The sequence below is a fragment of the Cervus canadensis genome, chromosome 8 (genome assembly GCF_019320065.1).
Source record: "Cervus canadensis isolate Bull #8, Minnesota chromosome 8, ASM1932006v1, whole genome shotgun sequence".
In the NCBI taxonomy this organism is placed as follows: domain Eukaryota; kingdom Metazoa; phylum Chordata; class Mammalia; order Artiodactyla; family Cervidae; genus Cervus; species Cervus canadensis.
Genome location: NC_057393.1, coordinates 36,298,144 through 36,324,850, shown reverse-complemented (window position 1 = coordinate 36,324,850; position 26,707 = coordinate 36,298,144). Strand labels below are relative to the sequence as shown.

Below are 26,707 nucleotides of genomic sequence, written 5' to 3'. Positions count from 1 at the left end.
TCCTGACCTGCATACAGGTTTCTCAAGAGGCAGGTCAGGTGGTCTGGTATTCCCATCTCTTTCAGAATTTTCCAGTTTATTGTTATCCACACAGTCAAAGGCTTTTGGCATAGTCAATAAAGCAGAAATAGATGTTTTTCAGAAACTCTCTTGCTTTTTCTATGATCCAGTGGATGTTGGCAATTTGATCTCTGGTTCCTCTGCCTTTTCTAAAACTAGCTTGAACATCTGGAGGTTCACGGTTGATTATATTCAAATGACCTGATCCACTAGTTCTTTAAGGGTTGCAAAATAATAATTTTCGAATTGTTCTTCTTTAGTTGACTGCTGGACTAACTCTGTAAAGAGGAACATTCCCTCAGCTCCCCAAGGCTGTAGTTCTTATAGGAAAGACAGGACAAATGCTTGATTCATTTCCTTTGACAGTTTTGAGAACAATGGGTTGGTTCCCCAGCTTTCTTGACTCATGGATTTAGAATATTTGTGCTAACAATTGTAGTTAATAACCTCACTGATGTTCAAATTGTTCCTTCTCTGGCCATTGGGTACATTTTCAGTGGGTTCTTGAGTCTTTTTCGTTGGCCTAAGCTTCCTTTGCTTCCTTCCTACTTTGTTTTACAAGATGTTCCAGGTTCATCTTGAATGTTTCTTGCCCCAATCCTGGAGTCAGACACTTCCCTAAGAAACTCTGGTTCCTTTTCGTGTGCACTGAGATTTGGAGACCAACCTGGCTACCAGGGGTTGTTTTTTTCTTCAGAAGCCTGTGTTTTTATAATGAATGAAAGCTATTGATTTTATTCTAACCATATTAATATTGAATGAAAAGTAAGGTTGTGACTTTTTAATCACAGATTTTTATGCTTTAAAAAAGATAAGAGGGCTAACTTTGTTTTATTTATTATAAATCGTCCCCAAACTGAATGAAAAAAAAGTGAAGTGCTAAACTGACACAACATTCTTCTTGCATAGGAATATACAGAAGAGATAGAGCGTCTGAAACGGGATCTTGCTGCAGCTCGTGAAAAAAATGGAGTATACATTTCTGAAGAAAATTTTAGGTAAGCCCTTGGTTATGGAAATTAATTTCTAAGAATGTACAGCATAGGAAGTATAGTCAGTAGTATTGTACTATCTTTGTGTGGTGACAGTTGATAACTAGACTTACTGTGGTGATCCTTTTGTAATGTATAACAGTATCAAATCACTATGTTGTACACCCAAAACTAATGTAATACTGTAAGTCACTTATACTTCAATTAAAAATTATTTACCTAAAAAAAAAAAAAATTTATTTACCTAAACTGTATCATTCATTTAATAACAATGTTACATCCCTCTTATACATTTAATATAGGAACGCATTTCAAATATCTCATCTACTTTGAAGAGCTATTTCCAATTAAAAACTGATACAGTTATCAAAAGACTGTTAGAATGAACTCTCTTCTTATACCACCTCAACTTTATCTTTTCCTTTAATCAATATCTCTAGCAAATAGTTTGAGGAAATCTACATTCTTAATATTCTTTGTCATTTAAGCACAATGTGGAATAGAAAATGGTTGGTAGTTATGAAGGAACTAGAAGAATGTAAATGACAGCACTCACTTCTGACACTTGCTAATCTCAAGAAATCAGAGAGACTCATTAAAGCAGACCGGAATTATCTGGTGCAAAATGTTAGTAGTGCTAAAGCTGAGAAGCTGTGCTCTAGAGAAGAATCTTTTATCTCATGAGGACTTTTGTGGTGGTGTGATAGTGTGTTGGGGTGTGTATTAGGGTCTGTGTGCTAGGGGCAGGAGGTTTAATTGCTCTGTATACATACTTCAGTTTTCCAGGTTTTAGCCCCTTATCTTACCCCTTCCTCCTGTGACACCTGATGCTTTCATACCACAAGCCTCTTCAGGATTCTGCCTGTTTATTATTCTTCATATTCCTGATTATAGACACCTAGTTGTATCCCCTACCTCTGCTTTATGTGGGTTATAGTCCTCTGCCACCTTTGTAGCTTCTCAAATTTTATATACATACATGTTTTTTTCCCCTGTAATCAGTAGGGATTCTCAGTTTCAAAATGGAGAAAACAAGAAAAACAGTCTGTTTATAAACCTAAGACAAAGAATACACTTGTTTTTTGCACTTTGTATCTATTGCTTATTGATACTTAGGCATCATTATCATGATAGTGATAAATAGTAGAGATGATATATAACTGCCTCAGTTGTGTTAGAGTAAATTTTATAGGCATTAGGAAACAATATTCACTGTTAAAATCCTTTTAAATTTTATTTTAGAGCTATGAGTGGAAAACTAACTGTTCAAGAGGAACAAATTATAGAACTGTTTGAAAAAATTGGTGCTGTTGAGGAAGAGCTAAATAGGGTAAGCATTCAAAACTGTGTTGACTGTCATGTAAAAAGCAAATGTTAAAAGGCAGTTTCAGAATGTGAGGGACCTGATGTTTTTTAAGTTTTTTTTTCTTGCTGACCTCTAAACTAAAATTAAGTTGTCACAGTTTTTTTTTTAAATTATCATTAATGATAATGAAGAAGTGAATCTTTTTTGAAGAAGTTATTCTATTTGACACATACTAATGCAGCATTTTAAGAAATTAGCTGAATTGTATAATTTAATATTAAAGCTGTATAGTAAATTCTGAGACATTTTCATCAACATGTTTATCAGATGACAAAAGGCAGATGTTGGGAGAAACCAGATGTTAAATAGCTAAGGTTGAAAGACCTGACCCTTCAGTGCCACCCTCACACTGGCGGTGTTGAAAGGAATCTGAAGACTTAACACCATTTCATTAGACCTGTTACTTGTTTTTATTTGGTTGGCTGTGCCCCATGATTTGTGGAATCTTAATTCCCTGACCAGGGATCAAACCTGTGCCCATAGCACTGGACATGCAGAGTCCTAACTACTGGGCCACCAGTAGTAGTAATAGTTATAGGAAGAAACCAGTTACCATATGAAATGTTCTAACCTACCTGGTAACTTGTTACAACTTTTATGTGGAAATAGTTTGTTTGGTTCTTTTAGTATTATGAGCTAGCCAGGTGTGTCAATGACCAGTTCGGCATTTTTAAATTCTAAAACAAAAATGTTTCATGTGTTATATGTAGGTTACAGAATTGTTTACGGATAGTAAAAATGAACTTAACCAGTGCAAATCTGACCTGCAAAGTAAGACACAGGAACTTGAAACCACTCAAAGACATTTGCAGGAAACTAAATTACAGCTTGTTGAAGAAGAATATATCACCTCGGCTTTGGAAAGTACTGAGGAGAGACTTCATGATGCTGCCAGCAGGGTTTGTCTTTTGTTTTTATTTGTAGTCGTGTTAAAGAAGTTAAAGAATGGGTAGAAGTAACTTTCTTAGCATAAGCTAAGAAATTGTGAAATTCTACTTATTCACTCCAAATGATACTTCTGTCCATTGAAGAAACATTATTTTACTATTTCATCTAGATTTTCTTCACTGGATATGCTTATTTAAGAAAAGTCTATTCTTAGTTTTGAAAATAAAACCTGACTTTAATATACTTTGTGGATGTTTAGAATAATAGTGTCGTACTGCTTTACCTGTGGTCATGGTTGAGACTAATTAGTCATCAAGAATTTAGTATCTTCTAATGATGGACGATGTTGAAAGTACTTACTTTTTATTAGGTGTATCCTTTGGAAATTAGTAACACATGAAAGTCAAAGTCACTAGATCATGTCCGACTCTTTGCTACCCCATGGACTGTACAGTCCATGGAATTCTCCAAGCCAGAATACTGGAGTGGGTAGCCTTTTCCTTCTCCAGGGGATCTTCCCAACCCAGGGATCGAACTCAGGTCTCCCGCATGGGAGGCAGATTCTTTACCAACTGAGCCACAAGGGAAGCCCACTAATACTGGAGTGGGTAACTTATCCCTTCTCCAGCGGATCTTCCTGACCCAGGAATTGAACCAGGGTCTCCTGCCTTAGTAACACATATTGGGGAAAAACTTGTGAGGGAGCATAATTATTAAAATTGATTGGCAAACTCAGTTTTCCTTGTCTAGATGGCTAGCAGAGGAGAAATAAACATTAGCATGAACTTAAGAATTTCTTCTAAAACTATATATAAAATTTACTGGTTCTTTTTAGAAGTCTTTAATGAAGCACAGATATTTTCATTAGATTTCTTTTGTCATATCCATCTTATCAACACTTATTTTTAAAAATCATATATAGTTGCTTAACACAGTTGAAGAAACTACAAAAGATGTATTTGGTCTCCATTCTAAACTGGATCGTAAGAAGGCAGTTGATCAGCATAACGCAGAAGCTCAAGATGTTTTTGGCAAAAATTTGAATAGTCTGTTTAATAATATGGAAGAATTAATTAAGGATGGCAGCACAAAACAAAAGGCCATGCTAGAAGTTCACAAGACCTTGTTTGGTAAGTACAAACATTTCTCTCTTTTTTTAATGAAGGATAGTTGCTTTACAGAATTTTGTTGGTTTCTGCCAAACATCAATAGGAATGAGCCATAGGTATAACATATGTCCCCTTCCTGTTGAAACTCCCTCCCATCTCCCTCCCCATTCCACCCCTCTAGGTTGTTGCAGAGCCCCTGTTTGAGTTCCCTGAGTCATATAGCAAATTCCCATTGGCATCTGTTTTTACATGTGGTAATATGTTTCCATGTTACTCTCCATTCATCTCACCCTCTCCTTCCTCCCCCCACCCATGCCATAAGTCTGTTCTCTACATCTGTGACTCCTTGGCTGCCCTGCAAATAATTTCATCAGTACCATCTTTATTCAAGCATTTCTTATTCCAGTCTTACCGTGTTTAGTGAGACTAATTTCAAAACTGATAGTAAAGTATTATTTTCACTATAGAAAATTTGGAAGATGCAGACATGAAAAATTTAAAAAGTCACTTAGAGTCTAGTCACTCTAAGCTAACCACTAAAAAATTTATTTATTGATTTCTAGTTTCTCTTCTTTAACCTTTTTTATCTACAGTAATGCTGTGTATTACTTTTAGTTAGAGATTAATTTTTAGGTTATTCTGACTCTTACTTACAGTTTTGGGTCTGATACACTTACAGATGTGCCAAGTGCTTCCTGAATACTGTAGAACATAATTTATATTTAAAATAATTCCATGCTTATGTAGTGAGTCAATTTTTTTAAGGTCATTTGTTACAAATTTCCACAACAGGGATATAAATTTTGCCAAGATTGTATTTGTGTTTAAATATATTTATGTCCAAGTTGACATTTTTTTCCTTTTGGTGTAGGCAACCTGCTGACTTCCAGTGTCTCTGCATTAGACACTATTACTACAACAGCACTTGGATCTCTCACATTGATTCCAGAAAATGTGTCTACACTTGTTTCTCAGATGTCTAATATGATATTGAAAGAAGAATCGTTAGCAGCAGAAAGTAAAACTGTACTGCAGGAATTGATTGTTAGTAAATCTTTTATTACATTTGATAAGTCTCCAAAAAAATGTTAACTGCTCTTCTTTCACCTTAAACTTTACTAGACACAGTGGTAAACAGATTACTTTAATAGAGTAGGTTTATATTTTTAAAGGCAGTTCCCTTCACTGTTTTTTTCTCCCAGAAAGATTAATTTCCAATAGCATATATTTAACCTTCGAAACTTTTTTCACTTCTATTCTGTAACATAGAGTGTAGAAGTTCGTATGCCTTTTAATAACTAGAAAGAATTGTAGGTTTAGCTCCACATGAATTCAAGGGACCTATGACTTGTTAGCTGGCTCAGAAACTGGTGGTTATCCTTTTCTTAAGGGTCCTAGAATAGTCATGCTAATGTTACACCTACCCAACCTGAAGGGTATATTAAGTAGTTAATTTAAAAACTACAGAAATACAGAAAAACATGTAAGAAAAATGACTTATAGAATTTGGGGCGCATATATAACAATTTGTGGGGTCCAATATATGTAATCAAATCCTTCTGGCCTATAACTGTGAGGCTTTTTTCCATAATTCTGTAGAAGCTAGTCATCTAATTACACAATATTGTTTACCTTCTCCACACTTGATTTCTTTATAGCCTTTATTTTGTAATTGTATCATTTGTCTAGGAAGTTCTTGGCCATATAACTTACTTTGGTTTTTCCCTCTGTATAGGCTCTCTGCCTCCCTTTTTGAGTTTAACGATATTTGTTGAACATTTTCCAAGTAAATACTGCTCATGTTAGCCAACGTTCTGCCTAAATTCAGTGCTTGCATGACATTATTAGGTAGATTTCTTTAGTCACCCAAATTTGACAGTTAAAAGATGCTCACTGGTACTTACTTTTGGGAATTTTTTAAAAATTGGAGCATAATTGTTTTACAATGTTCTGTTAGCTTCTGCTGTATGAAAATTGATTCACTCACTAAATAAATGGTAGTTTCTGTTTACTGATGTCTTCCTACCAAGTCATAAGCAAGCTTGAGTCTGAAGAGGTGATTGCTGTTCCCACAGAATGAGTTGAAATTAGTATGATAGCTCTTCTTTCAAAAGAAAACCAGTACACTTTTAAGCATTTACTAATTATTTTGTTATAGTTCTTCATCCTTGCCCTAGTAATAGGAGCTAAGTTCAGGATTTTTTTCTTCTTTTTATAAAAATTTGCAATCTGTGATACTTTCTAACTTTTCTATATACCTTAACAAGAACCAGAACCATGATGAGTTCTTATCCAATAGAATGTAAGTCACCAGTTCTTCAAACTTAAATGCCTCCAACCCAAAGCCTGCTTTTCAAGGCTATTTGGTTTCAGCCCTTTTTACTTAGTAACGTAAAGTTATTTGAAATTTATTTCTTTGAAATATATTTGTAGGTGTTTTTTTTCCTTTTTTTGTTTGCATTGCTAAAATTTTATCAGATGACTGTCATTTTCCCCTCTTCTGAATTCTTCTTACTTATGTTACAGTAGACTATTAAGAATTTATTGTACATAAAGTGACCATTTCTTAATTCCTATATGCAGTATTAAGTGATTTATGATGAATATAAACTCTAGTAATAGACTCTGTAGGCTATAAAAAAGAGAACAGACACTTAGGATTTTAATATACACGTGTTTAGTTAACAGGGTATTTAAGATATTATCATTTAACTAGCCAGATTTATGGAAGTGAAAATATCCTTTTTAAAGAGTTGTGTATTTATTTTTAAAACCAGAATGTACTTAAGACTGACCTCCTCAGTTCACTGGGAACAGTTTTATCCCCCACCGTGGCATCTATACTGGAAATCAATAGTCAACTGAACAGTATTTTCAAGACTTTGTCGATTGTGGCTAATAAGGTAACGAATAGTCTTATTATCTCAAATTGTTAAGAAAGAAATCCACATGAATTCAAGGGACCCAGGACTTGTTAGTTGAGAAGTATTTACATGCAGAACCCATGGGTTATGAGAAGGAATCTGGAGGAGGGAGGAAGAGAGGATGCTGTAGTTAGGATGCTGACCATTGATGTGATCAGCAGAATCATGGCTAAGAAAAACAAGAGGAAATGATCTTCAAGCATCATAGCATACATAGCGGTCTGTCATATGGTGTGTATTTATATGTGGTTATACATACATATGTATGCATACCTACCTAAATATGGATAATAAAATACCTCTGCGTGCGTGCTAAGTCACTTTAGTCACGTCTGACTCTTGGCAACCCTATGGACTGTAGCCTGCCAGGCTCCTCTGTCAGTGGGATTCTCCAGGCAAGAATACTGGAGTGGGTTGCCATGCCCTCCTCCAGGGGATCTTCCTGACCCAGGGATTGAACCCACATCTTCTGCATTATCAGATGGGTTCTGTATGACAGGGCCACCTGGGAAGCCCCAAAATACCTCTAGATGTGTTTAAAAATGGTAACAATCACCTCTCAGAGGTGGGAGTGGGACTGGGGTTCTAGAGGCTAGAGGGGAAAGGAAGGGACTTTTCTCTGCAATACTGTTTTCTACCTTTTCTATTTTATATGTAGTCAACAAAGTAAAAATAAAAAATAAACTTAGAACATTAAAAAAAATAATTTTATTTTTATGGCCGTGCTGTGTCTTTGTTACTGCAAGGGCTTTTCTCTCTAGTTGCGGTGAGCAGGGGCTACTGTTTAGTTGTGGCGTGTGGACTTCTCATTGTGGTGCCTTCTCTTTGGAGCACAGGCTCTAGGGCGTGTGGGCTTCAGCTGTTGCAGCATGCTGGTCAGTCGTTGCGCTTTGGGCTCTAGAGCACAGGCTCAATAGTTGTGGCTTGTAGGCTCAGTTGCTCCCCAGCTTGTGGAATCTTCCTGGATCAGGGATTGAATCTGTGTCTTCCTGCATTGGCAGGTGGATTCTTTACCACTGAGCCACCAGGGAAGCCCCTAGGACATTTTTTTTAATTTAAGAAAAAACGAAAAAAAAAAAAAAAAATTTTTTTTTTTCTCTTCAAAGATAGACGATCAGAAGAAGGAAATGGATGGCTTTCTTAGTACATTGTGTAACAATCTACATGAACTAAAAGAAAATACAGTTTCTTCCTTGGCTGAATCACAGAAGCTGTGTGAAAACTTAACTGAAGACATGAAGAAAACAAAGAAAATCCAATCACAGGTATATAGGTAATTTGAGTGTAAAAAGAAAGCTTTATGATCTTTAGATCCCTGTTACAGACTGAATGCTATATAACTAAATTAGAAACCTGAAAATACTGTCAGCACTTTTGCTTATAACAGTAATTAATGTGAAATAAGAGTATTTCTCTTGATCAGTTAATATTTGATGATTTGCTACATTCAGAGCACAGTGAGACAAGACAGTCCTTTCTTCATATCAAGAAAAAAGATGAAGCTGCAGAAATACTCCATTGGGAGTACAATTAGAAGAAAATGATTATAACATTTAAAGTGAACTTGTATCTGCACTATAACCCAGGTGACTGTAGTGGTTCCAGCAGCAGCAGTAGCTGTAGTCGTGGCAGAAGGAAACAGAGCTTAGCAGGAGAGGAGAGCCAGAGAAGTGACAGGGAAAGCTATAGGTTGCGATAGATTTATGAACTCAGCCAAAACAGTGGTGGCAGAGCCTAGCTGCTTCAAAGAAGACACCTTTTAGACAATACTTATGTGTATGGGCAGAAAAACTTGAGAACTATATTTGTGACTAATTGTGTAACAATTTTAGTTTCTGTCCTATGGAAAGTGTAAAGCGTTCCAACAGAGGGTTTTAATGTAGATTTTATTTTTTTGCACCTATTCTGTTGATTGCTAAATGTAATAGTCTGATCATGACACTGAATAAATGTGTCTTTTTAAAAACAGTCTACTCTGAAGCCATTTTGGTAAACTACCCCAACTTTGTGAAGTCAGATTTCCTTCAGGGTGATGCTGGGTTCCGGATTTATTTACAGCCTGCTTGGGTGGAAAAGCCCTTGTCTTCAGAAAGCTTGGTGTAGTTGAACTAACAGTTACTGTGTTATGACCTGGCATTCACAGCTAAAAAGGTCACCCAAGCAAAGTCATGGAGTTTTTAGGTTACTAATATGATTGTTGGCACGTCCTGTGCAGTATATCTAACTTGAATTATGGTGCCATGTAAAGTTTGAGATGGGAATGAAGCTTGTGAATCATCCATCATCATGTGTTATCATTTAATAACCTCTTGAGAGAATTCTTTGGTGTATAGTGCTTAGGATACCATGCTTTTACTGTTGTGGCCCAGGTTCCCTGGCCAGGGAACTAAGATCCCGCGAGCTGCGCACTGCGACCAAAGAAACCAAACCAACCAAAACAAAACACCCCTCTTGGATGGAGTGAAAAAAAAAATTAAAGCAACTTTAAAATAAGATTGTTTCCCTAACTGATAAGCATAAAACTTTTCACACAAAAGGTTAATATTGAAATTAGTACAAGTAATAGTTAACATTTATTGAGCAACTCACTGTGTATTTATTCCTCCCACCAGTAGAGATACAGCTTCTATTACTAGCTCAGTTTTCTAATGAGGAAACTGAGTCCTTGGGAACATCTGACAGTATTTAGATCCCCTTATAGCTATGGTGGTGATTATACTGCCTGAAAGGAATCCATTTTTGGAGGAGCTTTTCTATATGTTTCTAGAACATATTCTTGAAATTGCAGCAATTTCTTATACCTCTTCATAGAGTGTTTGTCTTAAACCTGTCTAGATCTTTTTAGGTATATATTCTGAGGAACATCTATGATGTGAGAAGTACTTTAGCATGACTGACTTGACTTCCCTGGCTTAAAAGAAGCAGGTTTACTAACTGAGCTGTTTCTTAGATATTCTAGAACTTGAGGCTAGCACTGACAAACCTATTTACATGTAGATAAATCTAATACCTGCATTTCCCTCTACTTTGAGATTAGCAGAAGTACTGACATTTTATTCAAAATCAATGTGTTAAATGTGTATTGTCAGCTGTGTGTTATTCAAAGATGTGTTTCAAGATGCCACATATGAGAAAATGATAAGCTCTTTTGACATGAAAATGATCCAACTAGGTTCTATAAAATGTTTCAGCTATATTAGTTGATAATATTTTTGGATTGCTTGATCCATTAAATTTTCAGCATTACTTTTTCTTCTAGTAGTGTTATCAGTAAGAAGCAACTATGTATATCTGTCAAAATGGTTCCTTTTTTGGTATATTTGGTTAGTTCTGAGGTACACTGATAGTAACATGTTACTTATAGTTAAAATAGCTTGCTAATTTAAAAGTTTGCTAATTATTTACTTTTTAAAAAAGTGCCTGTAGTATGATTATTCCTTTAACATCACTTCTACTACCTTCCTCTGTCAGAGGTGGAGTTAAAGATCTCTTATCAGGAATGTGCATCATTCCCACCTATGGGAAAATACTTTATATCAGCATGGAGTCAAAAGTTTAACCGTTATAATTTCAATCTTTTCCCTCCCCACACCTTTCTTCCAGGAACTTTACCAGTTAATGAATCTTTGGGAGGAGAGATACTGTGATTTGGAGGAAAAGTGTAAAAACATCCAGAAACCACTTAGCAGTGTTCAAGAAAATACAGAGCAGTAAGCTGTTTTTAAATTTGCTTTAGCTTTTCTCTATCTGAAATTATTTCTGAATAAAAAGTTTAAATAGTACAAATACTATCAACCCATTTTCTCATATATTATGTTCATTTTATCATCCTCATTTCCTCTCTCCCCCTTTCTCTGTAATATTATATATTATATTAAATAATTATATAATATTATATACTACGTTGAAGTGACGTGAAGTGAAAGTTGCTCAGTTGTGTCTGACTCTTTGTGACTACCAGGCTTCTCTGTCCATGGAATTCTCCAGGCCAGAATACTGGAGTGAGTAGTTGTTTCCTTCTCCAGGGGAACTTCCCAACCCAGGGATCGAACCTAGGTCTCCCACATTGCAGGTGGATTCTTTACCGTCTGAGCCACCAGGGGAGCCCATATAGTTAATATGTTGTATTATATAATATTGCCTGTAGATGAACAATCTTTTGAATGACAGTGGATACAGATATATATATTATATAATATATAATACTATATATATATAATTTTCTGAATAAGTTAGGGTCTTTGTAATCTCCACTTTCCCCCAAATACTTCAGTGTACACCCTAAAAACATAAGATACTGTCTTATATAATAATTATTTTATTAAAAAAATTTTAAAAGTTTTATTGTAATATAGTTGATTTACAATGTTATGTTAGTTTCAAGTGTACAGCAAAGTGAAGCAGTTAAACATATACATATATCCTATTTCTTTTTAGATTCTTTTCCCATGTAGGTTATTATAGAATATTAACTAGAATTCCCTGTGTATACAGCAGATTCTTATTAGTTATCTATTATAACAATTATTTTAAATTAGAAAGTTAGTATTGAGACTACTGTTATCTAATATACATACCTAATTCAAATTTTGCCAATTCTCTCACTAATGCTTTTTATAAGAAAAAAAAAAAGATTTTCCTTCTGGTCCAGGATTTAATTCAGAATCACACTTTGCATTTGTCATGTCTCTTTGAGTCTCCTTTAATCTAGAGCAGTTGCTTAGTCTTTGTCTTTCATGGCCTTTTCTTTTTCCATGAGCACGGAATATTTATTTAGTAGAGTGTCCTTCATTTGGGGTGGCCTTCATGGTTAGTTGGAGTTGTCAAGAATAACACAAAAGTAGTATGTTCTTAGTGCATCTCAGATTTCAAGAGGTTTAACTTTGATAATTTGGGTATAGTGTTGTCCTCTAGATTTCTCCCCTGTAAAGTTCCTTCGCAATTATTAAAGAACTTAAGGAGAGATACTTTGAAACTATATAAGTATCCTATTCTTAGAATCCATTGATATGTATGTCTGAAATAATTATGATAGTGGTTGTCAAGTGATCTTTTTCTAACCCAATCATTCCTTCTACATGTGTTAGCTGGCATTCTACTGAGAGGAAGAGCTTTCCCTTTCCCTTGCTATTTATTCTTATTCATTTATGTTATCATGTACTCATGGATTCTTTTATCCTCTGGGTTATAATCCACTATTTTTTTTTTATTTTGATGCTCAAATTATCTCAGGTTTTTGTTTTGTTGTCATTATCATTTTTTTTTTTTTTTTTGGCTGTGCAGCATGTCATGTCAGATCTCAGTTCCCTGAAGAGGGATCAAACCTGTGTCCCCTTCAGTAGAAGCATGGGGCCCTAACCACCGGGCAGCCAGGGAGCTCCCTGCCCCAGTTTTGACTAGTGAGAGCCTCTTCAGGTTGTCTTCTATGTCCTTTTGATATGATCTGTCCTTTTTGAGGGGTCGCCAAGAAGCAGACACAACTGAGCAACTAACAGACAGATACACAGCGTGGTGTTCCAGTAATCTTGTACTTTCTCAGCTCCAGCTCTAAAATCATAGTAATAGAAACCAAGATCTGGGCACTAGATGTTCTTACTGCTACTGGGGTGTCATTTCTTCTAGGGCTTCTCAGGTGGACATAGCTGGAAATATATGTGTGAATGTGTATATATATATGTGCACATAAGTATCTTTGCAGTCCATGTTTGTGCTGCTTTTTCAGACTGTGAGAAACTTGGCTTTCATCCACAATATATTTACATATTTGCTCAATTTTAGAATACACATTAAGTAATTTAACAATTTCTAACTCATATTCATGATGAAATATATATTTACTAATTAGAGCAGGGTTTGGCAAACTCTGGGCTGGATGCCTGCTACTGCAGATAATTTTATTGACATAACCATGTTTGTTTACTCCATCTGCCAGTTTGTTTATATGTTGCCTTTGGCTGTATTTAGCTGCTTTTGCACTGCAAAGAGTATATCAAAGACTACCTGTAAGCCTAAAATATTTGCTATCTGGATTTTAAAGGAAAAGTTTGCTGATCCTGCATTAGTGTTCAGTGTTACTTTATAGTTCATTGCTTGCCAGTCTCATATCCTTATCATATAGCTCAATCAGACTTATGTTTTCTTTTAGAAGTTTTATAATTTTATGTAAGATTTAAACCCATGAGTTTTTAAAAAAAAATTGGCCATACCACATGGCTTGCAGTAACTTAGTTCCCTGACCAGGGATCAAATCTGAGTCCTTAGCAGTCAAAGTACGAAGTCCTAACCATTGGACTGTCAGGGAATTCCTCATGATCTGGTTTTAAATTTTTGTGTAAGCTGTGGGATTTGTCAAGATTTTTGCCTGTAGATATTATAAACTCACAAGGATAAGAATATTCTGATACTTACCCCTATTTTTGCCCATTAAATTGTTCCTTCCTGAAGTTTCAAGCTTTCTTCTGTTTGGAGAACTTCCTTTAGTCTTTGGGGTAGGTCTGCTGTCCACAAATGCTGTTTTGCTTTGTCTGACAATATCTTGATTTTCCTTTCATTTCTGAACAATATTTTCACTGGCTATAGAATTCAGGGTTGACAAGTTTTTTCTTTCAGCACCTGGAATATGTTGTTTCATTTCCTTTTGGTCTCCAAGAGATGAGAAATACACAGTTATTCAAATCTTGTTCATGTATAGGCAGTTTTCTCTGTAGCTGCTTTCAAGATATGTGTTCACTTATGTATTTCTTTGACTTAATTATCTTTGGGTTTGCTCAGCTTCTTGAAGGTGGCACTAGTGGTAAAGAACTGGTAAGAGATGTGGGTTTGATCCCTGGGTCAGGAACATCCCCTAGAAAGAGGGCATGGCAACCCACTTCAGTATTCTTGCCTGGAGAATCCCACTGACAGAGGAGCCTGGTGGGCTGTGGTCCGTGGGATCGCAAAAAGTTGGACATGACGTAGCAGCAGTTTCTTGAATCTGTAGACTTAGGTCTTTCACCAGACTTTGAAATTTTCATCCTTTTTTTTTTTTAAAACCAAGATTGATCGATTGATTTTTTTGGCCTTGGCACACAGCTTGTCGGATCTTTGTTCTCCAACCAGGGATTGAACCCCAGGCCATGGTAGCACCAAGTCCTAACCATTTGACAACCAGGGAACTCCCTCCATTGTGTCTTTGAACATTTTTCAGCACTGTATTTTTTCTCCTCTGATCTAGAACTTTGATGACACAAATGTTCAGTGTTTGTTTTTTTTTATTGTGGTCCCAGAGTTCTCTGAGACTATAGATAGTCTATTTTCTTTTGATAAGATTGAGTAAATTCTATAATCTGTCTTTATGCTCACTGACCCTTCTTTTGTCCTGTTTAATCTACTGTTGAACCCATTCAATGAGATGTTTTATTTCAATTACTGCTTTTTTTCAGTTTTATAATTTCCTTTTATTTCTTTTTAAAAATCTCTTCTATTTCTTTGTTAAGATTCTCTTTCTCTATTTTCTAGATGTATTTTAATTGCTCATTGAAAACATTTTTATGATGGTTGATTAAAATCCTTATGAAATTGTTCCAACATTTGAATTATCTCAGTGTTGGTACTTGTTGTCTTAACTCATTCAAGGTGTGATTTTCCAGAGCGGTTTTCAGTTGTTTCCTGAACATTTTGTTTATTATGTTAGGTGATTCAGAACCCTATTTAAATCTTTTTTAAGTGGGAATGTCTTGGCCCACCTTTTGGGGCTGTGATTCCAATAACACTTTAATTTTCAGAGCTCTAGTAGTTTTAGTATGGCATGCTTCCTTCCTGTGCTACCCATATGAGAAAAATCTGTATTCTGCTTTTGATGAATAACGTGTTCTAAATATGTCATTTAGGACAATTGGTAGTGCTATTCAGGTCACCTATATCCTTACTGAGTTTCTGTTTACTTGTTCTACTAATAAAGGGGTATTGAAATTGACTTTAATTGTAGATTTGTCTATTTCTTTTCTCAGTTCTGTCAGGTTTTTGCCTCATATAAGTGATGCTCTGTTGTAGATGCATACACAGTAGGGTTGATATATCTTGGAGGATTGACCTTTTATCATTATGTATTAATAGAGTCCCTTTTTATCCTTGATAATTTTCATTATTCTGAAGTCTGCTGTCTGAAATTAATTCAAAATGTTCTGGCTCAGATGGTAAAGAGTCTGCCTACAGTGCAGGAGACCTGGGTTCAATTCCTGGGTCAGGAAGATCCCCTGGAGAAGGAAATGGCTACCTACTCCAGTATTCTTGCCTGGAAAATCCCATGGACAGAGCAGCCTGGCAGGCTACAGGCTGTGGGGTTGCAAAGAGTCAGACAGGACTGAGCAACTTCACTTTCACTTTCTTTAAATACAAAAAATGTTAGTTTTCTATTGACTGCTATTTGCATAATATAGCTTTCTCCATCTCTTTACTTTTGAAGTTAGTCTTTATATTTAAAGTGGATTTCTTATAGACAGCATATAATTGGATCTTCTTGTTTTTTTTTTAATCAAATCTAATGATGTATGGCTTATAGCTGTGTGATTAGACCATTCTCATTTAAATATTGGTATGGTTGGATTAAAACCTACCATTTTGTCATTTTCTATCTGTTGCATCATTTGTGCTTTGTTTTCATTTTTTCCTTTCCTAATTTAAGTCAAGCATCTTTATGTTTTCATTTTATCTCCCATTGACTTGTCATTTATGCTTTTAAAATTACTTTTTAAAACTGGTTTTCCTAAGATTAATAATATATATTTTAAAATAATTTTAATCCACCTCCAAATAGTTTGCTGTTTCATGTATAATGAAAGGACCTTAATAGTATATCCCAATTCCTCCTTCCTATCTCATACGCATTGTTTTCATATATTTTACTTATACATATACATATGCTATATTTACCCAGTACATTGTTCCTCTGCTTTATCTATTTTCTTTCTTAATATGGCTTCTAGAAATTTTTAAATTGTGTATATGACTCATATTTCTATTGAATGACGCAGCTCTAGAATTCTGGATGTCACCTCTCCTACTACTAACTCCTGTCATCAGTTTTTCAATTCTGTTGTTGGTCCTATTCATTATATCATGTTCCATTCTGAACTCTTCCTTCTAGATTCTGAATCTAGGAAGCATTTCCCTACTTTTTATTTCTAGTGGGTTGTGATTCCTTGAGGGGATGGATTTGTGTCAATAACCTGCAAGCTTACCACTTAATTTTCTTTTCCTTTTTCAATTATTTCCACTTTATATGTAGCTGAACTTTGGTTTTGGGCACATTTGCTTCCCCACTTAATTTGCTCACATGGTGTACCATCTAGTGGTAGTAGAGGGTAACCTTCATTCCCCAAAGTTTAACTCTGCTCCTATGAGATGACTTTGAATGCTATTGATATTATAGGGAACTTTAAGGACAGAAGGAAGCCACTGATGAATTTTAAATGTATATTTTGATATTAGTTTCATATCAGCATTATGTTTCATTGCACTATATGTGCTATATGTATAATTTGTCACACCTCAATATACTTGTCTTTTAATTATTAGAAAGTTTTATAACTGACTTTGTTCTATAATATTTATAGTTTTTTATTTATTTTGTGTCATAGACAAGGCAAAACTGCTTAAGAACAGAATGACTTAACTGATTGTGGACAGTTTAGGGACTATAAACTAGAGGCTACAGGCAATAGGAGATGTTCTTAAGTAACATAATTCAGTTGTTTAGTTGCTAAAATTGTGTCCAGCCTTTTTGCAACCCCTGGGACTGTAGCCTGCTAGGCTTCTCTGTCTGTGGGATTTTCCAGGTAAGAATACTGGAGTGGGTTGCCATTTCCTTCTCTAGGGGATCTTTCCAACCCAGGGATTGAACCCTCATCTCCTGCATTGCAGGTGGATTCCTTACCACTGAGCAACCTGGAAGGAGTAAAACACTTAGGCAGAGTTCATTTTAATAACCATATAGTTAATATTCTAAGAGGTGTGAAGTAAAGTGTCACATCTGGAAAAGGGCTGAAAAAGGTTTTATAAGAAAAGAGATATTTTAAAAAGTCATTTTGTCACAGATGTGATATCAGTCTGCTGTGAAAAGACAAGAACTTGAACTCTAGAATAAGACTACTTAGGTTTGAATATTCCATTTTTGAGCTGTGTGATCTTGGTCAAGTTATGTATCCTTTGAGTCTTAGTTTTCCATTTTAACAGTGTTATTCTCTTTTCCTGTAGGAAATCTAAAGATATAATTAGCAAAACAACTTCTCAGAGTGAAAAATTTTGTGCTGATTTTGATGATTTGTCAGAGGAACTCAGACATTTTAACCAAGAACATACAAAATTGGTTGAAGAGTCTAAGAAACACTGTGATAAACTCAGTAGCAACCTTGAAATAATTTCTAAAGAGACCGAACAGAGATGCGAGGCTCTGAACACAAGCACACTTTGTTTTTCTGAACAGTGGGCATCTTGGTTAAGTAAAAGGCAAGAGGAACTTCAGAATTTATTGAAGGTAATTACTTTGTAACTGGAATCTCCCTTGGGGAGAACAGTGATAATCAGAAAATTTTATATTCTTGGCTAAGAATTGACTTCAAAACACATGCTAAAGTATAATGAATAACTTAAAATTGTAAGGATAACAGTTGGTATGCTTATACATGATCTTGTTTCACATATACATTTCCTAGATCTCCAGATGATTTAACATTTGTCTGATCTGTCCTATATCTATCTTTGGTTTTTGATTTGTTAGTTACTTTGGTTTAGAGCACGCTGTCCTTTGGTATATAATACTTTTCACTTATAAATGATTTTTACTTTTGTTTGGGTACATTCAAACCTGTTATTGCTTTAAGTATTTAGGATATTGTTCTGGTTACTCAGAAGACATCTGATAGGTTTGTGGGTTTGCTTGAACTTAATATTTGCATGAACCCTTTGTGGCTTGGTTTTTCTTCTGTGCAATGAAAGGATTTTACTACTATTCTTAGAAATTAGGTAAAATAACTTAAGTGTTTTAATCTATATAACCTATTTTCACAAAAAGGAACCTAGTAGAAAAATAGGTAATTTCAGGTTTAGAGCAAGAAATATACCAGATGAGCCTATAGATCTTGTCATACCAGAAAGTAAAGATGCTGTTAAAGATTAATGGAATTGTCTCAAAAAGACTTAGGAGGCAACCTGAGACACTCCCTTATTTAGAGGTGGTACAATTTGAGCATCATGAGGAATAAGTGCTATAACAGATTCAGTTCAGTTCAGTTCAGTCGCTCAGTCGTGTCCGACTCTTTGCGACCCCATGAATCAGCACGCCAGGCCTCTCTGTACATCACCAACTCCCGGAGTTTACTCAAACTCATGATTAAGATATATCAAATATGTTAAAATTGATAAATTCATAGAAATTTCATTAGTCTCCTTTGGTTCATGCTAGGGAAGCAGTAAATTATTCTAAGAAGTAGTAAATGAAGGGAAACATTTGAAAGGTCATCTGTCTTTACTGAAAGAACTCTGTCTTGGTTTAGCAGGGTAATGGATGACGAAAAATGTTTCAAAGAAGTATTCCAGCTAGTAAAATGCAGAAGAAATGATAGAATTAGGATATCACCATCTTGCAAAACCCCTAGTGAAATAATCCTTGTGGACATTAGTGACTGCGTATACCATTAGAGCAAAAGCTGATGAGAGATCTTTATAACTAAGAAGGTGACCATACTCAAACACACTGGTTGACTTTTTTTCCGTGCAGCTTGTGAGATTTTAGTTTTCCAAACGGACTGAACCTCGGCCCTTGGCAGTGAAAGCACAGCATCCTAACCACTGGGTCACCAGGGAATTCCCCACACCGATTAATCTTAATGTGAGAGACACAACCAGGCATTATGTACTTTCAGTACCACCTATGAAATAATCTTGAACCTGGTCTAGATCAAGCCTTTAGATCTAACTAATTTGTAGAAAATACAGAGGACAAATGAACATGTGAAAATAACAGAGGTGCAATTGAACATATCTAATAATTGAGATATTCAGTAGAGCACAAATACCTGGTTTCTTCAATGAAATTTTCTTTCAAAGCAGAAAGTATGGATAACCTATATTAAAAGAGTTCAGACCTAGAGGGCCTTAAGCCCTGGTTTACCTAGCATAGTCCTTGTTTATATTTGTTGCACTGGGGTAATTATTGTTAATGGCCCTTTTTACTCTTAGAATATCTCAGTTTTGATGAGAAATTATATAGTCATTTACTTAAGACATCAACCAAATCTAATGATGAATTCTGATTCAAACAAGTCTGAAAAACATGAGAGAACTCATGAAATTTAAACACTGACTAGACATTTGATGTAAAGAAAGGAATGCTAAATTTTTTAGATGTGAGTTCAGTTCAGTTCAGTTGCTCAGTCGTGTCTGACTCTCTGCGACCCCATAGACAGCAGCAGGCTAGGCCTCCCTGTCCATCACCAACTCCCAGAGTTTACCGAAACTCATGTCCCTTGAGTCGGTGATGCCATTTAGATGTGAGAGTGATCTTAAAAAGTTGTTAACTCTTGGAGAAGTACGCGATGTAAAAGGATAAAATGATACAGAAATTGCTTCAGAACTGTCTTGGTGGAGAGCAGGAGTAACTGGCTAGTCTTAATTGATCTATATCCCATGTAGTAATAAACGGTGAGGTTGGGTAGTGAATATAAAGGGGTTATTAGTATTACTATTTATACTTTTACGTGTGTTTCTAAAACCTTTGTTATGGAAAATTTCAAGGTAAGAAGTTAAAATGTTGCATAAAGGACGGGCAACTTTGATCTTAGTAATGAAATCTCATTGCATCATTTACAGGTTGTAAACCAAGGCTGTGAGACTTCAAGTTTAGAGCTTACTGAACAATTAAGTGGGCATAAAGCAGCTAATGAGAACCAGCAAAACTTTTTTCTCAGTCAGATAACTATTGATGAAGAAGAATTAATGACACGAAGTCAAGAACTTAATAAAACCGTAAAAATAGGTTTGACTAAGCTTAACTGCTTTCTACAACAGGAACTGAAACTGGACATCCCAACAGGTACTTTTAAAGGGAAATTGATTTAAAAAATTTTTGAAGTTGAATTCAACTGTATACAGTGCTAGTTGTTCCTAGAAACTAGGTCTTGCCATTCCCTGACACAGATTTACCATCTCACTCTGATTAACTCAAATATGGAAAAACTGGAATCATAAAGTAGGTTTAATCAAGCATTAGATGATATACATGGCATATACTCCCAGAAACTTGGGCAATCATAATTCAGTAAAAGTTTACAAACATTCAGGTAACTGGCTTTATTAAGAGAGCACATTTTAGAAATGTGCTAAAGAGAGCACAAAAAGAAAGCCTACCAAAAAAAAAAAAAAAGCCTACCATCTATCTAGCACTGTTTATAAAAGGACATTTTAATACCAAAAATGTAGGAATGTAATTAAATAAATCTAGTTTAATGCAAGGTTTACCACATTGTACATTTTTTATGTGTACCTCTCCTTTTGTCAGGGACCATTTAGATTGGCATTCAGGAATTACCATTTTGGGAGGTCAGAGCAGTATAAGCTATAATGTATTCAGGGAGGCCTTCATGAAAGAAGGTGTAACAAACTATTTAACACAGGAAGAGTAATTGAGTTATTCATTAGGTTGCGGTAGTGGTGACACTCTGTAAATTTACTAAAAATCATTGAGTGTATTTTGTGGTATGTAAATTATACTTTAAAGTTGTTTTTGTTTTTTTTAAGCAGTTATAAAAGGAGATGGCACTAAAGGATGCTAGTTAATTTTTTTCCCCCAAGACTCTTGATATTTATTATCCATTTTTCAATGAAATTAGGAATATAAATGTTAAGTGAAAAGGCCAGTGCCTGTGTAAATTATGAGAACAGGAATTATTATAAAGAAATGTAGCTGGTTAATATTTACTTTCCACCAAATTTACAGTAAAATGATTATTCCTATCTAACTGATCATGCTGAGAAAATTGTGTCTTATTCCAATAATGTTGCCATTTTTTTCAGAAGACTGAATCCTTTTAGAGCCTACAATACATCTTCTGTAGGTGGAAAAATTCATGTTTTGGCATAGGTTGGATCTTGCAGTTGGTTGAGTTGTCAATTTAGGAAATATTTTAAGCAACATATGCCTGACAGATAACAGAATTGATTCACATATGTGGCAGTAGTTATATTTTTGGAAGACAAAGACTTACTGGGAAGTATAAGTTTTAGCATTAAAAAAATTTCTGGGAGAGAAGTTCAAGGGGGACATATGTATAACTGTGACTGATTCATGTTAATGTTGGCAGAAACCAGTACAATATTATAAAACAATTATTGTTCAATTAAAAAAAACGTACTCATAAGCCATGTTTCAATTTTTACCACTTATATCCACTAAAGGTACGACCCCACAGAGGAAAAATTATGTATACCCATCAACACTGGTGAGAACCCAGCCACGAGAACAACTCCTTGATGAGTTGAAAATGAAACAGCCTGAGCTGTTAACAACGCTAAACTGTTCAGAAAACAATGAAGAGACTAGTCAGGTAAAATTTATTTTAGGCATCATAATTTTAGAATTCTCCCGTAAACTTTTTTTTTTTTAATTTACCTTTATTTATTTATTGTATTCTTATTTTGGCTGTGCTAAGTCTTCGTTGCCGCATGAGGGCTCTCTCTAGTTGTGACAATCGGGGGCTGCTCTCTAGTTGCGACGGCTTCTCTTGTCGCAGAGCCAGGCCCTAGGTGTATGGTCTTCAAGAGTTGGGGCACGTGGGCTTAGTTGCTCCTTGGCATGTAGGTTCTTCCTGAACCAGGGATCCACCCGATGTCCCTGCATTGCAAGACGGACTCCTAGCCACTGGACCACCAGGGAAGCCCTAGACAGTGTTTATGTTGTGTTTATTATGTGCTCCACATTGTTCTGAGCATTTTACATATGTATATATATTTACTTAGTTAATTCTCTCAGCAACTCCGTAAGGTGGATGCTAGTACTATCCCCATTTTAACAGGTGAGGGAACTAAGAATTACCTTGTCCCAAATCACAAGGATGGAGCTGGAAGTAGAACATAGAGAATCTCCACAATCTGTGCATTTAACTACAGTAATTATAGAAAAGTTGGGGAATTGGAAAGTAAAGAAGAAAGTAAAAAGTAAACTATAATCTCTTTATTCTGAGATTATCACATTTAACACTTTATTATAGGTACTTCTCTATGTGAAAACATAACAGGAATTATTTTTATTATTTTGTAGACTTTCTGCTAATTTTGTTGAGGTTTAACTTTTAAGTAATGGACATTGTGTTATTTTTCAAAGAAGAAAACTGCCTTGTGTGAAGATTTTTTTTTAACCCTCCCCCCACCATGTGAAGATTTTTAAGCCCTGGGAATTTATCAATTCATCTAGCTGCTTCTTTTAGGACTTGGATGAAGAAAATGCGGTCCCGGTGCTCACTGTTGAAGAACCTCTAACTCAGGAACCATCTGTAGATACTAGTTTGGATTGTTCATCGAGTGGTGGGGTTCCATTTTTCCAGGTACCTGATTGTATCTTGTTAGATAACCCTTCCACATCTAACATAAATCTGTCATTTGCTATCCAGTATAAAGGCATTGCTCTTGATGGATGGAACAGGAAAAGTATTTTAGTCATTCCTTTGGGATGGCTTGTTAACTTTTCTGGTTTAAAGAATTTACACAAGTATAATTGATTAGGGATTTTTTGGTAGGATAAATAAACTCAAAGTTTGACTTACTCCCATCCTTGGCTGGTAATCTTCTGTTGTTATCCTTACCCCTTTTCTACTTCCTCCATACTAAGAATGAGACTAAAAGCAGTCATTTCTCTCTTCCCTCCACCTTTGACGTGGATGTCCTGGAGCCTATCTCTGCCCACAGTCAGACTTTGAAGGCTAAGACATTTAAATTGAGATTGAATGCCTCTCCGGTTTAAAGACTGAGTCTCCTGCCTGAGGCTTTTCTCCTATTAACTATTCCCCTAGGTAGCCTGCACTTCTCACCTGCCATGATATTGAGCATTTACAGCCTGTTCCCTTTCCTTCCCCCTTTTCACCACTTTTGGGAGTGTAACACTAAACTGTCTAATCTTTCCCTCTCATTTAAAGGCATAAGCCTAGACAGAGTCTGTGAAGTAAGAATTTCCTTACATAGGATGTTAATGTCTACATTTTATATCATAGTTGAAGTGCTGCTTCTGATGTATCTATGCTTTCACCATGATCTAAAGAGTCTCCATTCCTATTAAACTATTAAATTAAGCTATTAGGTTCCTATTAACCTATTAATCTGAGCTTCTCTAGCTCAGATTTTATTAAATTCCTCTCTCCCTGCATCAAGGCAATTTTATCCCCCAAATCTTCCTAGCTTTTGCTTTATTCTTTACTCTTAAAAAATGCTAGATATATTTCTATTTTTCAACCCTCTCTTCCATCTTATAAAATTAAGGAAAGGGAAAGATAAGAGAACTTTAGTGACTGCTTAATCCCTATTTGAAAATTCTCTCATTATTACAGCATATGATGTTCTGAAGGCCAGGCTTATTGGTTCAGTTATGGCAAGGAAGTTCCTACAGTACCAGAAAAGACTTGGGATTGGATTTGAGACCTTTAGCTAAAGTCCAGAAATTATTTTTTTCTCTGATATCTATCTGATTTGGGGAAGTTTTCTAGGTTAGAAACTCTAAAGTTGCTTTACAATTTGTCTAAAAATTGATGAGTGGGTCTATAAGGAAAGTCATCAGTTACTAAAGCTCTCTAAGGGCAAGTACAAGGATTCCAATGAAGTATTCCCAAATGAGAAACATGAAATAAGTTTTTTAAAAGATAAAATATAGGTTAAATAAAAAGTATCTTGAGATAGCCTATAGATCTATGCTTAAAATAGAATTACCTCTTTTTTTTTTGAGGGGGGGGCTGCATCTTACAGCCCATGGGATCTTAGTTCCCTGACCAGGGATTGAACCCTGGCCCTGGCAGTGAAACCACAGAGTCCTAACCCCTGGACTGCCAGGGAAGTCCCAGAATTGCCATTTTTGTACAGTAGCCCATCTTTGTTTCCCTAGAGCATGACTTCTAGCAGCAGCACTATTGACATTTTGAGCTGGCGAATTCTTTGTTGTGGTGACCTGTCCTGTGTATTATATGGTATTCATGAGCAGCTTCCCCGGCTTCTGTCCACTGGAACCAGCAGTACCCCTCTAGCTTTAACAACCAAAAACATCTTCAGAGAGAAGCAAACGTCCCGAAAGGCAAAAGTCTCCCTATTGATAACCATGGCCCTACAGTAAAATCTGTAATTATTTTTTTGGAAAACCATACAGAAAATTAGATTCCTTTCTCAAACATACCCCCCACTTGGTGATAAAATAAGAAGGCATTCATTTCTACTTTCCAGGCAAAGTGTTGGCTCAAATTTGCGCTGAGTATTTCTAAAGTTTTCCACACCTAATTTCTTCCCTGTAAACAAGAGAATTTTGAAAATGGAATATGATTAATATGTGTCACATGTTACTTTATATTGACTTAATTTTCTCCCTTAAATCCACAGCATAAAAAATCACATGGAAAAGACAAAGAAAACAGAGGCACTAATCCATTGGAGAAGTCTAAAGTAGAAGAAATCATAGAGCAATCTGTTACGAAGAGCAGATTACCTCTACGAGCCCAGAACAATTTTTAGTTAACTTGAGGATTGGTAATTTTATTTTTTAAAGAAATGAAAAATAAAACCTGTAACCCCAGAACTTGAGCCTTGTGCGTAGATTAAAAACGAGTAGAAAATATCAAGGCAGTACTGTAAATGTAGTTGAATTTACTATCTATTTTTCTGTCATTGCTGTAGTTCCCTCTATGTTAAGTTGGATTTCATTTGGGATTTGCATGGAGTAAATATGTGTTTCTAGCTTTTGATATAAAATAGCGCTTTCAGAACAAATGAAAAATGTTTTCTTGTGTATTACTAAATAGTAGATAGATAGATGCTGCAGTGTTCTTTTAGGCTTGAACTTATATAGGTAAATATCACCAGGACTTGGTCTTAGGAAGGCCATATCCTTTCTTTTCTTGCTATGATTGAATTATGGTTATCTTTCCTTGCCTCCTTCCCTAGACTTTTTCATTCTGCCTGCTCAGCTCACTTTCTCCCTTTTTGTCACCAAGCCATTTGTAGAGCTAGAAAATGGTATCTATCCATTATTATTATGAGATAGCCAGAGTTTTATCTAGAAATCTTTGACACTTTTCTGTGGTTATCTCTAAAATCACTGTCAACAGTAAACATAACCCTGGAAATATCCTGTTTGTTTCCCCCAGAAGTGAAAAAGCATTTCATTCCTTTATGAGGCCTAACATATTAGCTCCTACAGAGTTCACAAAAAGCCATCCTCTCCAGAATATACATTGCTATTATGGGAGAAAAACCCTGAGTTCTGATTAATGGCTGTGTGACCCCATTTTGAGGCCTTTATCTTGTGTAAAAGGTCACACTGATTTAAGGGCTTTTTGAAGCTATTGATTATGAGTGTAATTTATATTCTTTTGTTTACTTGGTAAAACTTTTTGTTGTTCTTTGTATATAATAAAATATGTATGTATATATTTTTCTTTACTGAAATCTTAATCCTTAATTGAAGGTCCCTGATATTCTTTTGATCTAGCAGCCAAATTTCTGGAAGTTGGGATGTTTCAGCATGAAGAACCAGAGCACTTAGAAAATATATGCAAAGAGTAAATTTTGTGCCACATCAAGTTAAGTGTAGAAATTCAGAGTTTGATTTTGATAACTAAAACCAAGCTCTGTTGGAGAATTAGAAAACGTGCTACTTCAAGCAACTCAATTTGCCTTGCAGAGTATTAATTATCTTAATAAAAATGATCATATAATTTCTCTGCGAAATCAGATGTCAATACAAGCTATGAATAATATCTAATAAAAATAAGCTACCCTGGGTAAATCCATGATGAATAAATTTAATCTCTACATTAACTTGCTTGTCTCATTATTTCTTATTTTGCAGTGGGTATGTTTACAGAGTTAAGCAAGTTGTATTAAAATTCCTAAAATAAACTTCTGCACAGGTACCAGCAAGGAAAAAAGGCCTTGATAAACATCCCAGCTTTCAGTTGCACTCCACGGGGCTACACCTTAGTGTGAGATGAATGAGAAACAGATTGGCCCTCACAGGGCCTGAAGTCCAGCTTTAAGCCATCTCATTCCCAAACTGTTTGAAGGTTATCTAGGAATGCTAATACAGCTGGTTGAACAGCCTACAGAAGCCAAAATAAATCGGGAGAATTTTAACATCTAGAGCCT

The 26,707-nt window shown here is 35.5% G+C and overlaps 1 protein-coding gene across 1 annotated transcript in view; it reads left to right on the top strand.

Moving 5' to 3' along the window:
• KIF11 (kinesin family member 11) overlaps window positions 1–26,374 on the top strand; it is a 40,959-nt gene extending 14,585 nt beyond the window's left edge. The window contains exons 10-22 of the mRNA XM_043476157.1: window positions 970–1,058; window positions 2,295–2,382; window positions 3,129–3,317; window positions 4,229–4,436; window positions 5,287–5,459; window positions 7,193–7,318; window positions 8,446–8,604; window positions 10,943–11,049; window positions 17,573–17,852; window positions 20,186–20,408; window positions 21,770–21,918; window positions 22,798–22,914; window positions 24,944–26,374. Coding sequence (XP_043332092.1) covers window positions 970–1,058; window positions 2,295–2,382; window positions 3,129–3,317; window positions 4,229–4,436; window positions 5,287–5,459; window positions 7,193–7,318; window positions 8,446–8,604; window positions 10,943–11,049; window positions 17,573–17,852; window positions 20,186–20,408; window positions 21,770–21,918; window positions 22,798–22,914; window positions 24,944–25,075 — 2,040 coding nt within the window. The 3' untranslated portion in view covers window positions 25,076–26,374. The remainder of the gene's footprint in view (window positions 1–969; window positions 1,059–2,294; window positions 2,383–3,128; window positions 3,318–4,228; window positions 4,437–5,286; window positions 5,460–7,192; window positions 7,319–8,445; window positions 8,605–10,942; window positions 11,050–17,572; window positions 17,853–20,185; window positions 20,409–21,769; window positions 21,919–22,797; window positions 22,915–24,943) is intronic.
• Window positions 26,375–26,707: the final 333 nt, after the last annotated feature.